The 14,226-nt window shown below is 45.3% G+C and overlaps 1 protein-coding gene across 1 annotated transcript in view; it reads right to left on the bottom strand.

Annotated features, from left to right (window-relative positions):
* The window catches only part of LOC106575230 (low-density lipoprotein receptor-related protein 1B), a 164,033-nt gene extending 150,060 nt beyond the window's left edge, over window positions 1-13,973 (bottom strand). Inside the window, exons 1-2 of the mRNA XM_045700371.1 lie at window positions 13,958-13,973; window positions 13,086-13,223 (exon numbers count right to left, since the gene is read on the bottom strand). Coding sequence (XP_045556327.1) covers window positions 13,086-13,223; window positions 13,958-13,973 — 154 coding nt within the window. The remainder of the gene's footprint in view (window positions 1-13,085; window positions 13,224-13,957) is intronic.
* Between the last annotated feature and the right edge of the window lie 253 nt (window positions 13,974-14,226).

Here is a 14,226-nt window from a genome sequence, read left to right as displayed (position 1 = left end):
TTGTTTGTATATTTTTCCCCCTTGTATTCTTGATTGTTTATTTGTTGCGATATCTCTGTAGAATTTTTGTTTTCTAGGACCGAATTGAGGGAGGGTGTGGGGTGGGTTGGCTATATGGGGTGATCAGAGTGGGTGGTTGGGAGGGAGTGACGGAGGGAAGGAATTGAGGTGGGTGGAAGGGGTAGGGCGGAGAGGTAGGGAAGGGACTAGGGGGGTTGGGTGGATCTGTTGTGTGGAGGAAGGGAGGGAGAAAGGGTGGTTGGGATATGGTCAAATCTTTGTACTTACATTGATGTACAGTCGTGGCCAAAAGTTTTGAGAATGACACAAATATGAATTTTCACAAAGTCTGCTGCCTCAGTTTGTATGATGGCAATTTGCATATACTCTAGAATGTTATGAAGAGTGATCAGAGGAATTGCAATTAATTGCAAAGTCCCTCTTTGCCATGCAAATGAACTGAATCCCCCAAAAACATTCCCAAGTCATTTCAGCCCTGCCACAAAAGGACCAGCTGACATCATGTCAGTGATTCTCTCGTTAACACAGGTGTGAGTGTTGACGACGACAAGGCTGGAGATCACTCTGTCATGCTGATTGAGTTCGAATAACAGACTGGAAGCTTCAAAAGGAGGGTGGTGCTTGGAATCATTGTTCTTCCTCTGTCAATCATGGTTACCTGCAAGAAAACTCGTGCCATCATCATTGCTTTGCACAAAAAGGGCTCCGCAGGCAAGGATATTGCTGCCAGTAAGATTGCACCTAAATCAACCATTTATTCGGATCATCAAGAACTTCAAGGAGAGCGGTTCAATTGTTGTGAAGAAGGCTTCAGGGCGCCCAAGAAAGTCCAGCAAGCGCCAGGACCGTCTCCTAAAGTTGATTCAGCTGCGGGATCGGGGCACCACCAGTACAGAGCATGCTCAGGAATGGCAGCAGGCAGGTGTGAGTGCATCTGCACGCATAGTGAGGCGAAGACTTTTGGAGGATGACCTGGTGTCAAGAAGGGCAGCAAAGAAGCCACTTCTCTCCAGGAAAAACATCAGGGACAGATTGATATTCTGAAAAAGGTACAGGGATTGGACTGCTGAGGACTGGGGTAAAGTCATTTTCTCTGATGAATCCCCTTTCCGATTGTTTGGGGCATCCGGAAAAAAGCTTGTCCAGAGATGACAAGGTGAGCGCTACCATCAGTCCTGTGTCATGCCAACAGTAATGTATCCTGAGACCATTCATGTGTGGGGTTGCTTCTCAGCCAAGGGAGTGGGCTCACTCACAATTTTGCCTAAGAACACAGCCATGAATAAAGAATGGTACCAACACATCCTCCGTGAACAACTTCTCCCAACCATCCAGGAACAGTTTGGTGATGAACAATGCCCTTTCCAGCATGATGGAGCACCTTGCCATAAGGCAAAAGTGATAACTAAGTGGCTCGGGGAACAAAACATCAATATTTTGTGTCCATGGCCAGGAAACTCCCCAGATCTTAATCCCATTGAGAACTTGTGGTGAATCCTCAAAAGGCGGGGGGACAAACAAAAACCCACAAATTCTGACAAACTCCAAGCATTGATTATGCAAGAATGGGCTGCCATCAGTCAGGAGTTAATTGACAGCATGCCAGGGCGGATTGCAGAGGTCTTGAAAAAGAAGGGTCAACACTGCAAATATTGACTCTTTGCATCAACTTCATGTAATTGTCAATAAAAGCCTTTGACACTTATGAAATGCTTGTAATTATACTTCAGTATTCCATAGTAACATCTGACAAAAATATCTAGACACTCAAGCAGCAGACTTTGTGAAAATTAATATTTGTGTCATTCTCAAAACTTTTGGCCACGACTGTACATTTTGTAAAACTTGAATACATTTTTTTATATAAAAAAACAACATTACAACTATCTAAAGTAACATTAGGGTGATGAGATATTCCCAGTGCATTGGAATGTCTCATGTTTCCTTGGAAATGTGCATTCCATCTCTCCCGCTTTGCCTCTCATTGAGAGTACATGGCTGTACTCTTGAGTAAAACCTCTTAACTCACTCACTGATCTCTTATGATTAGTTGCTAATGTCCCATCTGCTATTGTCATCCTCAGACCATAAATAAGCCACCATGCCAACAGAAACGACCCAAGATGAGGAGCTGAGTGGAGCTAATGCACTTTTGTATCCAATCACAGTGTTTGTACAGTATGCTCTTTTTAGAGACTGTTTAGGGCCCATAGACTTAAGGAGTAACTTAAACACAATGCATCCTCATCGCTTTACAGAAGTTACAATTTGGCTTATTGGACCATTATTCACAGATAATTGCTCAATCTGGATGTATTTGCTATAGCGTCTTCTGTGCTAACGATACAGCATAAAGGAGTAAACAAACTTCTCTACTTGTCATCGTCTATTTGTCATGCCTTAACAAAATAGATGTAGATATTTTCTTTCGGCTCACTTCTCTACACGACAGGATCCATTAAGTGCTCTGTCTGTAGCCTCACTGACTCTTTAAGTTGGCAGTTTATTCTATGTCTTTTTATAAAATGCCAGTTTGTTCTGTCTGAAAATTCCTATTCTTAACTCTATTCTGTTGAATGCAGTATTTATTCAACTGCTTTGTATTCATCAGAGGAGAAACAGGGAAAAGTGGGCAGAGTAGAATACTGTATATGATTATTTCCACTGGGAGATGAAAGAGTTCACAGTGAGGCTTTTTATACATCTCTTTTCTGCAACACCTGCAACGGATTTTGTTGTTGTTGTGTTTTAAGTGTTTCACAGAACAAGTAAGACATATGGCAAATTTCGAGGTTAAGTTGTAAAATGTTCTATACTTTGTAGGCTTTGTACAATAGCCATAGCTGTTTATGAAACATGTATCATGGTTTCCTGCAATTACTGCATCATTCTGCTTAACAAAGTCACGCTAAAGACGTTTCCTTAAAAAAAGTAGCCTAGTCCTAGCTAAAAATAATCCTCAGTATCATGAATATGGTAATGTGATTGCAGTGTCATAGCACATGATGAATCATTCAAACGATCAAAGATGCCGTTCAGGTTTGAAGAACAGTCTTTTACACTAAGGTTGATTGAGGACTCTTTAGCCTTGTTCACACTGCAGGCCTTAATGCTCAAATCCGTTTTGTTTTTCAAATCAGTTTTGGAATACTGACTGTCCAAACAGCAAGTTACAAGTAACCAAATCGGATTTGTGTGTGTTCAGACAGCAGTTATTTGCTGACTTGTCTACACTTGTCTTAGAAAATACGGGTGTGTGAACACTGGTGTAGGCTGATTGGTGGTGGAGCTTGCGCTTCCTATCACTCAGAAGTTATGTAGTAAGATAAGGTGGCTGCCATGGACGTTTCCCAGTTACTTTGAATGTTCAACATCATAGTGTAAGAACACATTTAAAGCCTCAAAGGATAAAATTATCCAACTTTCAAAACAAGTCCTTTTTGGCTAGCCACAGCAGTAAACTAGCTAGCTAGGTAGCTATTTCTAGCACATTCACTAATGTGTTTGTAAACAATAAACTAGCTAGTTAGCTACCACATGTACTGTTCAAACTGTCAACAGAGCTAGAAAGCAACAAGATATGCCAAATAACAGTAAAAAAAACACTTGAGGGCAAATAAATCAGATTTAAATCTGATAAGGAATCAGATTTGTATCTGATTTCAAACCACCTATGAAGGTGGTTTGAAATGTGTCTTGAAATATCCAATTCCATGTGGTTTTTGGCTGTTCAGAATGCAGGATTGGATTTGAATCACTTAAACTGTGTAACGCCCTGGCCATAGAGAGGGGTTTTTGTTCTCTATTTTGGTTAGGCCAGGGTGTTACATGGGTGGGCATTCTATGTTTATTTTTCTATGTTGGTTTGTTTCTTTGGTTGGCCATGTGTGGCTCCCAATCAGGAACAGCTGTGGTTCGTTGTTGCTGATTGGGAGTCATACATAGGCAGCCTGTTTTTCCTTTGGGGTTTGTGGGTGATTGTTTTCTGTTTAGAGTTTTTCCTGACAGGACTGTTTGGCTGTCGTCTTTTGTTTATTTTTGTAAAGTGTTCTCTTTTCCAATTAAATATTTCAAAGATGAATACACATCCTCCGCTGCACCTTGGTCTCATTACGACGACGGCCGTTACAGAATCACCCACCAAAAAACGGACCAAGCAGCAGAGGAAGGAGAAGCACCAGGAGAGGGGCAGTATGGACTCGTGGAGATGGGAGGAATTACTGGACGGTAAAGGACCATGGGCTCAAGCTGGGGAGTATCGCCGCCCGCAGTGGGAGATCAAGGCAGCAATAGCTGAGAGGCGCTGGTATGAGGCAAGGGAGCGCAACAGGCACGAGAGGCAGCCCCCAAAAAATGTGGGGGGTGCACACGGGGAGTGTGGCAGAGTCAGGTTGGAGACCTGAGCCAACTCCCCATGCTTACAGGAGGCAGCGCAGTACTGGTCAGGCACCGTGTTATGTGGTAAAGCGCACGGTGTCCCCAGTACGCGTTGATAGCCCGGAGCGCTGCATGCCAGCCCCCCGCAAGTGACATGCGAGAGTAGGCATCGAGCCAGGTCGGAGTGTTCCAGTTCAGCGCATCTGGTCTCCGGTGCGCTGTCTCGGTCCAGGCTATCCTGCACCGGCACTGCGCACTGTGTCTCCGGGGCGCTGGGAGGGCTCAGTTCGGCCTATGCCTGCGCTCCGCCCGTGCCGGGCAAAAGTGGGCATTCAGCCTGGAGTTTGGGTGGCAAACCTATGCACCAGAACTCCAGTGCTCCCCCACAGCCCGGTTTATCCTGTGCCTCCTCCTCGGACCAGGCCTCCAGTGGGTCGCTCCAGCCTGGTTTATCCTGTGCCTCCTCCCAGATCCAGGCCTCCAGTGGGTCTCTCCAGCCTGGTCTATCCTGTGCCTCCTCCCAGGACCAGGCCTACAGGGGGTCTCTCCAGCCTGGTTTATCCTGTGCCTCCTCCCAGGACCAGGCCTCCAGGGGGTCTCTCCAGCCTGGTGAGTCCTGTGCCTGCGCCCAGAGCCAGGCCTCCTGCATGTCTCCCCAGCCTGGTGAATCCTGGGCCAGAGCCGCCCGCTAGTCCGGAGCTGCCAGCCGTTTGGCATTTGCCAGAGAACACCAAGATTGGCAAATTCGCCACTGGCACCCTGTGCTCTTCACAGATGAAAGCAGGTTCACACTGAGCACGTGACAGATGTGACAGAGTCTGGAGACGGCGTGGAGAACGTTCTGCTGCCTGCAACATCCTCCAGCATGACCGGTTTGGCGGTGGCTCAATCATGGTGTGGGGTGGCCTTTCTTTGGGGGGCCGCACAGCCCTCCATGTGCTCGCCAGAGGTAGCCTGACTGCCATTAGGTACCGAGATGAGATCCTCAGACCCCTTGTGAGACCATATGCTGGTGCGGTTGGCCCTGGGTTCCTCCTAATGCAAGACAATGCTAGACCTCATGTGGCTGGAGTGGGTCAGCAGTTCCTGCAAGAGGAAGGCATTGATGCTATGGACTGGCCCGCCCGTTCCCCAGACCTGATTCCAATAGAGCACATCTGGGACATCATGTCTCGCTCCATCCACCAATGCCACGTTGCACCACAGACTGTCCAGGAGTTGGCGGATGCTTTAGTCCAGGTCTGGGAGGAGATCCCTCAGGAGACCATCCGCCACCTCATCAGGAGCATGCCCAGGCGTTGTAGGGAGGTCATACAGGCACGTGGAGGCCACACACACAACTGAGCCTCATTTTGACTTGTTTTAAGGACATTACATCAAAGTTGGATCAGCCTGTAGTGTGGTTTTCCACTTTAATTTTGAGTGTGACTCCAAATCCAGACCTCCATGGGTTGATAAATTGGATTTCCATTGATTATTTTTGTGTGATTTTCTTGTCAGCACATTCAACTATGTAAAGAAAAAAGTATTTAATAAGATAATTTCATTCATTCAGATCTAGGATGTCACGTCCTGACCAGCAGAGGGCATAATGGTGTTAGTTTTGGTCAGGATGTGGCAGGGGTTTTGTGTGTGTGAATGGTTTTGTTGGTGATTGGGACTCCCAATTGAAGGCAGGTGTGTTGAGTTGCCTTTGATTGGGAGTCCTATATAAGAGTGTGTGTTTTACTTTGGGGTTGTGGGTAGTTGTCCTTGCACTGCGTTGTATGTGCCTGCAAGACTGTTGCTGTCGTCTTTATTGTTTTTGTCCAGTGGATACTTTACTCCTTTTTTTAATTAAAAAACATGAGTATCCACATACCTGCTGCGCCTTGGTCCATTCTTGAAGACAGCTGTTACAGAACTACCCACCACCAAAGGACCAAGCAGCGGAAGAGGAAGGAGCATCGGTTGGAAGAATGGACATGGGAGGACGTCCTGGATGGCAAGGGAGTCTACACTTGGGAAGAGATCCTGGCCGGAAGGGATCGCCTCCCATGGGAACCGGTGGAGGCACTCAGGAGAGTGGAGGCAGCTGGACAGAGGAACCAAAGGGAACGTTATGCTGGAACACGGCTGGTGAGGAAGCCGGAGAGGAACCCCCAATAATTTTTTTGGGGGGGGCACACGGGTAGCTTGGCCAGGCCAAGGAAGAGCCGTAAGCCAGCTACCCGTGATTACAGGGAGGTGCGTATGAGGTGGAGGGCGCCATGTTACGCTGAGGTACGCACCATCTCGCCAATACGTACGCACAGGCCAGTCCGCCCTGTACCAGCGCCCCGCATGTGCCAGGGTGAGGTGAGCATCGAGCCGGAAGGGGTGATGCCAACCCTGCGCTCAAGACCGCCAGTGCGCCTCGACGGTCCGGTGTTTCCCGCTATACGCACTAGCATGGAGGTGCGTGTCTCCAGGCTGGCACGTCCAGTACCAGCCCCACGCATCAGGCGTCTAGTGCATCAGCCCAGCCTCGCCAGTCAAGAGTCGCCAGAGCTGCCCGCCAGTCAGGAGTCGCCAGAGCTGCCCGCCAGTCAGGAGTCGCCAGAGCTGCCCGCCAGTCAAGAGTCACCAGAGCTGCCCGCCAGTCAAGAGTCACCAGAGCTGCCCGCCAGTCAAGAGTCACCAGAGCGGCCCGCCAGTCAAGAGTCACCAGAGCGGCCCGACTGCCCGGAGCTGCCAGAGTGGCCCGACTGCCCGGAGCTGCCAGAGTGGCCCGACTGCCCGGAGCTGCCAGAGTGGCCCGACTGCCCGGAGCTGCCAGAGTGGCCCGACTGTCCTCCGGCCCAGCCCGAGTGGCACTCCTGTCCTCCGGCCCAGCCCGAGTGGCCCGCCTGTCCTCCGGCCCAGCCCGAGTGGCCCGCCTGTCCTCCGGCCCAGCCCGAGTGGCCCGCCTGTCCTCCGGCCCAGCCCGTGTGGCCCGCCTGTCCTCCGGGCCAGCCCGAGTGGCCCGCCTGTCCTCCGGGCCAGCCCGAGTGGCCCGCCTGTCCTCCGGGCCAGCCCGAGTGGTCCGTCTGCCAGGGTCAGCCCGAGTGGCCCGTCTGCCCGGCGCAGCTATCGGCGCCACCGAAGTAGGCGACGCCGAAGGTGGAGCGAGGTCCACGTCCTGCACCTGAGCCACCTCCTGGAGAGGTGGGTTGGGGAGGGAGGGTGTAGCACAGTGCCGTCATTGACGGCAGCCACCCTCCCTTCCCTCCCTTATTGTTTAGGGGGATATTTGTTGTTGTTTGGGTGTTTGTTTTTCTTTTAGGTGCATTCCGGGGTCTGCACCTTGAGGGGTGGGTACTGTCACGTCCTGACCAGCAGAGGGCGTAATGGTGTTAGTTTTGGTCAGGATGTGGCAGGGGTTTTGTGTGTGTGAATGGTTGTGTTGGTGATTGGGACTCCCAATTGAAGGCAGGTGTGTTGAGTTGCCTTTGATTGGGAGTCCTATATAGGAGTGTGTGTTTTTCTCTGGGGTTGTGGGTAGTTGTCCTTGCACTGCGTTGTATGTGCCTGCAAGACTGTTGCTGTCATCTTTATTGTTTTTGTCCAGTGGATACTTTACTCCTTTTTTGAAATTAAAAAACATGAGTATCCACATACACATACAAATATATATATATATACAGATAGGGAAAAAAGTATTTGATGCCCTGCTGATTTTGTACGTTTGCCCACTGACCAAAAAATAATCAGTCTATAATTTTAATGGTAGGTTTATTTGAACAGTGAGAGACAGAATAACAACCAAAAAATCCAGAAAAAACGCATGTCAAAAATTTTATAAATTGATTTGCATTTTAATGAGGGAAATTTTGTTGTTATTCTGTCTCTCACTGTTCAAATAAACCTACCATTAAAATTATAAACCGATCATTTCTTTGCCAGTGGGCAAACGTACAAAGTCAACAGGGGATCAAATACTTTTTTCCCTCACTGTATATATGTATAGTTGAAGTCGGTAGTTTACCTACATTTAGGTTGGATTCATTAAAACTCGTTTTACAACGATCCAGTGGGTCAGAAGTTTACATACACTATGTTGACTGTACCTTTAAACAGCTTGGAAAATTCCAGAAAATGATGTCATGGCTTTAGACGCTTCTGATAGGCTAATTGACATAATTTGAGTCAATTGGAGTTGTACCTGTGGATGTATTTCAAGGCCTACCTTCAAACTCAGTGACTCTTTGCTTGACATCATGGGAAAATCAAAAGAAATCAGCCAAGACCTCAGAAAAAAATGTAGACTTCCACAAGTCTGGTTCATCCTTGGGAGCAATTTCCAAACGCCTGAAGGTACCACATTCATCTGTACAAACAATAGTACGCAAGTACCGCTCAGGAAAGAGACACGTTCTGTCTCCTAGAGATGAACGTACTTTGGTGCGAAAAGTGCAAATCAATCCCAGAACAACAGCAAAGGACCTTGTGAAGATGCTGGAGGAAACAGGTACAAAAGTATCTATATCCACAGTAAAACGAGTCCTATATCGACATAACCTGAAAGGCCGCTCAGCAAGGAAGAAGCCACTGCTCAAAAAATGCCATAAAAAAGCCAGACTACGGTTTGCAACTTCACATGGGGACAAAGATCGTACTTTTTGGAGAAATGTCCTCTGGTCTGATGAAATAAAAATAGAACTGTTTGGCCAAAATGACCATTATTATGTTTGAAGGAAAAAGGGGGAGGCTTGCAAGCCGAAGAACACCCTCCCAACCGTGAAGCACGGGGGTGGCAGCATCATGTTGTGGGGGTGCTTTGCTGTAGGAGGGACTGGTGCACTTCACAAAATAGATGGAATCATGAGGAAAGGAAAATTATGTGGATATATTGAAGCAACATCTCAAGACAACAGTCAGGAAGTTAAAGCTTGGTCGCAAATGGGTCTTCCAAATGGACAATGACCCCAAGCATACTTCCAAAGTTGTGGCAAAATGGCTTAATGAAAACAAAGTCAAGGTATTCTAGTGGCCATCACAAAGCCCTGACCTCAATCCTATAGAAAATGTGCGGGCAGAACTGAAAAAGCGTGTGCGAGCAAGGAGGCCTACAAACCTGACTCAGTTACACCAGCTCTGTCAGGAGGAATGGGCCAAAATTCACCCAACATATTGTGGGAAGCTTGTGGAAGGCTACCCGAAACGTTTGACCCAAGTTGAACAATTTCAAGGCAGTGCTACCAAATACTAATTGAATGTATGTAAACTTCTGACCCACTGGGAATGTAATGAGAGAAATAAAAGCTGAAATAAATCATTCTCTCAACTCTTATTCTGACATTTCACATTCTTAAAATAAAGCGGAGATCCTAACTGACCTAAGACAAGGGATTTTTACTAGGATTAAATGTCAGGAATTTTCAATGTCCTCAGAATAGAGCATGTAACTATGCCAGCATGCCAAATGGTCCTAATTATTTTCCCCAATCATCACCTAATTAAATCACCAGTTTCCTGCACCTGGTATTCCCAGGGGGTCTCCTGTCACAGTACTAACCAGGCCCGATCCTGAACAGGCGTGTTCAGGGTGGTATGGCCACAAGCGTATTGTTTTACCCTGTTTCCACCCAAAAGTGCAGTGCTTTTGACTGCTGCGCCACCCAGGAACCCCTCAAAATTGCCAGTTTACTATTAGGCAACTAATTCATCCTCTGTTTGGATCAGGTAGTTGATGGGATAACTTTCTTGGCTAGTTTTCATATTAATGATAGTGAAACTTCATTCACAACATATTATTGTTGTTATAGAATCTGTATCTGTCATACATAATCTGTATTTGTCATACATTGCAAAGTATGATATCATGTTAATGTGTGTACTTTCATTGTATTGCTATTTGGAATGGTTTCCAAGTCTTTCACAAACAGTGATGCGTCATCAACTGTGAAAAGGACTACGATGATGGGGCCTGACCTGTCCAGCTAAGTCACACACTTTCTGATGGAGGAGATGGAAGACTCCACGATGGGACAGCTAGTACTCCTGGAGACTGACGTCGCACCCTGGTGGGAGGATACCTTCTACGAGGAGAGCACCAAGTCTCTAATGACCATGGACAAGAAGTTAATGCAGGCTGAGCAGACGGCGACCATCTTCTTGAGTCTCCACCGTGTCGTGGCAAGCCTTTGGGTGGTAACTATTACATGGACTCGATGCTGTTATTTTTTTAAGGTCTAATCACCTCTCTCCACATCTTTCTCTGGTTCCTCTGATTGTTTTGTACAATGCAGAGTATCCACAGGGGGTGAAATTGTAGTGTAAACATTTGAGAAGGTGATACTCGTGACTAGTGACTTGCAGGTGCTAAGACCCAGCAGGATGACGCCTTAGGAGGCTGCTGAGAGGAAGACGGCTCATAATAATGGCTGGAATGGAGTCAATGGAATGGAGTCAATGGAATGGAGTCAATGGAATGGTGTCAATGGAATGTTCGCTACCATTCCATGTATTCCGTTCCAGCCATTACTATGTGCACGTCCTGATCAGGCTGTTGATTGTGGCCTGTGGAATGTTGTCCCACTGCTCTTAAATGGCTGTGTGAAGTTTCTGGATATTGGCAGGAACTGGAACACGCTGTCGTACACGTCAATCCAAAGCATCCCAAACATGCTCAATAGATGACATGTCTGGTGAGTATGCAGGCCATGGAAGAACTGGGACATTTTCAGGTTTCCAGGAATTGTATAGAGATCCTTGCGACTTCGGGCTGTGCATTATCATGCTAAAACATGAGGTGATAGCGGCGGGTGAATGACACGACAATGGGCCTCAGGATCTCGTCACAGAATCTCTGTGCATTCAAATTGCCATCGATGAAATGCATTTGTGTTCATTGTCCGTAGCTTATGCCTTCCCATACCATAACCCCACCACCACCATGGGGCACTCTGTTCACAACGTTGACATCACACAATGCCATACACACCGTCTGCCATCTGCCCAGTACCGTTGAAACCAGGATTCATCCGTGAAGTGCACACTTCTCCAGCGTGCCAGTGGACATCAAAGGTGAGCATTTGCCCACTGAAGTCGGTTACGACGCCGAACTACAGTCAGGTCAAAACTCTGGTGAGGATGATGAGCAGGCAGATGAGCTTCCCTGAGACGGTTTCTGACAGCTTTTGCAGAAATTCTTTGGTTGTGCAAACCCACAGTTTCATCAGCTGTCCAGTCTCAGACGATCCCGCAGATGAAGAAGACGGGCTGGCATGGTTACACATAGTCTGCGGTTGTGAGGCCAGTTGGACGTACTGCCAAATTCTATAAAACGACGTTGGAGGTGGCTTTTGGTAGCCAAATTAATATTACATTCTCTGGCAACAGCTCTGGTGGATGTTCCTGCAGTCAGCATGCCAATTGCACGCTCCCTCAAAACTTGAGACATCTGTGGCATTGTATTGTGTGACAAAACTGCACATTTTAGAGTACCTTGTATTGTCTCCAGCACAAGCTGCACCTGTGTAATGATCATGCTTTTAAGCAGCTTCTTGATATGCCACACCTGCCTTGATGACAGATATGCACACTCTTGGCATTCTCTCAGCCAGCTTCATGAGGTTGTCAACTGGAATGCATTTCAATGAACCTTGCCTTGTTAAAAGTTGATTTGTGGAATTTCTTTCCTTCTTAATTGTGGATGGATTCTCTTGGAAAAGGAGAAATGCTCACTAACAAAGATGTAAACAAATTTGTGCACAACATTTGAGAGAAATAAGCTTTTTTTTGTATATGGAACATTTCTGGGATCTTTTATTTCAGCTCATGAAACATGGGACCGACACTTTACATGTTGCATTTATAATTTTGTTCAGAATAAATTGTCATGTTTGGATTGTTTCAAGAGTTCATAAAGAATTTTGATATATTCTATTGTACGGTAAGTGCTCTGGATGTATTGTTACAGGGACACTGTGTTACGCTGAAGGCAGATAGTTAAAAGAGGAGCGACACGGGTGTGCTCTTATCACTTTAACATAGTTGATTAGATTAGAATCTTGGTATGAGTTCCTGCCTATTGTTTTCACTAGCAAAGCGCAAGTAAATGTTAATTCAGGCTGGCTGTGAGTTTCTGCTTGAATTTTTTAAAAGTCAGTGAATTCGTTCATACTTTGAGAACCTGTTAGTAAGCTCCTTTGTGTATCACACACGTAGTATTTTCTCTTAGAGATTATTTTGAATTGAAGATATATGTAACCACGTTAAGTCTTACGTAGCTGATAGTCATCTACTTTGTAGCGTATCATGTATTTCATGTACACTGGAATTGTTTGAGTGTTAATTCTTTTGTGACTAATAAATCCTATTAGTTGAATTGAGTAAATGCATTCCTCGTTTTACAGAGTAATTAGTAGGTCTATTGGTAAATATAACTTACACTAGACATAGTATGTGCTTGGGTTCCACCTTGACATCCCTACATGACACAATAAATGAACGCTAGAACATTGGTCGCCAGGATTACTGTAGCTATTTGTATCTCGTCTCTTAATAATTGCATAACGGCGCAAAATAGACACATGTTCATTATAGTCATACTGAGAGGTGATGTAAGGCTAGATCCTCCAGAAATGTACATGCCCTGCTGCATTTATTCACCTAATAATGAAGTCAGATTGATGAATGTCATTTATTATTATATTCAACATCATTTCGTTCAACTACACACTCACCTCGACAGTGTACTCCTTCATCATATCCGTCCTCACAATCTCTCGCTCCATCGCAAAGTTTATTGAAGTGGATGCACATTTTGGAGCCAATGCACTGCATGTGATTCGGCGGACATCTCACCAACTCAGCTTTTGTACCTAAAATGAGAATTAAAAACAAATATCATGGGTTCAAAGTAATATTCTTGATTTGGTCATCAACATGAAGACGCTGTAGGCTTATGAGAGTCAGGAAAGTTAAGCTGTCTTTCCCATGACAAAAGACACAAAGGTGTATTAATAGTTTCTTTAATGAGACTATTGTGTTGGTGGTATACTTTTACCATCCCCACATGTTCACCCCACCATTGCTCCAGTCTTGTCAAACATATACCGTGAATGTTTTCTATTTTGCACCCCAGTATCTCTACTTGCACATTCATCTTCTGCACATCTACCATTCCAGTGTTTAATTGCTATATTGTAATTACTTCGCCACCATGGCCTATTTATTGCCTTAACTCCCTTATCTTACCTCATTTGCACTCACTGTATATATACTTTTTGTTTTATTTTGTTCTACTGTATTATTTACTATGTTTTGTTTATTCCATGTGTAACTCTGTGTTGTTGTATGTGTCAAATTGCTATGCTTTATCTTGGACAGGTCACAGTTGCAAATGAGAACTTGTTCTCAACTAGCCTACCTGATTAAATAAAGGTGAAATAAAAATAAAAAATACATCTGTAAAATCATAAAAAATGGCACATTTCTATAATGGAGGAATAGTCGTGAGGTAATGTTGATCTGTGATATATTTGTATAGCTGCAGACTATCAGGTTAGATACGATTTACAGTAGATTCTTTTTTTGTATTGCAATAAGCATTTACTGGTTCGCAGAGACATTGCTTTCGGTTCCCTTTTCAAAACCTATTCATAAGTATTGCTTTAGTGAATATAATAGATGTTGAGTAGCCCTGTGGGATATAATAAATGAACCCACTCTGTGTGATTTAATTACAAACTGATTCTAGACTACTTAAAAAAATTATGAAAAATACTTTGTACTGATATATATGTAAAAAATAGTAAAAATAAAGAAAAACCCTTGAATGAGTAGGTGTGTCCAAACTTTTGACCGGTACTGTATTTATATATA

The sequence above is a fragment of the Salmo salar genome, chromosome ssa17 (genome assembly GCF_905237065.1).
Source record: "Salmo salar chromosome ssa17, Ssal_v3.1, whole genome shotgun sequence".
Classification (NCBI taxonomy): domain Eukaryota; kingdom Metazoa; phylum Chordata; class Actinopteri; order Salmoniformes; family Salmonidae; genus Salmo; species Salmo salar.
This window is presented reverse-complemented; position numbering and strand designations above follow the sequence as displayed.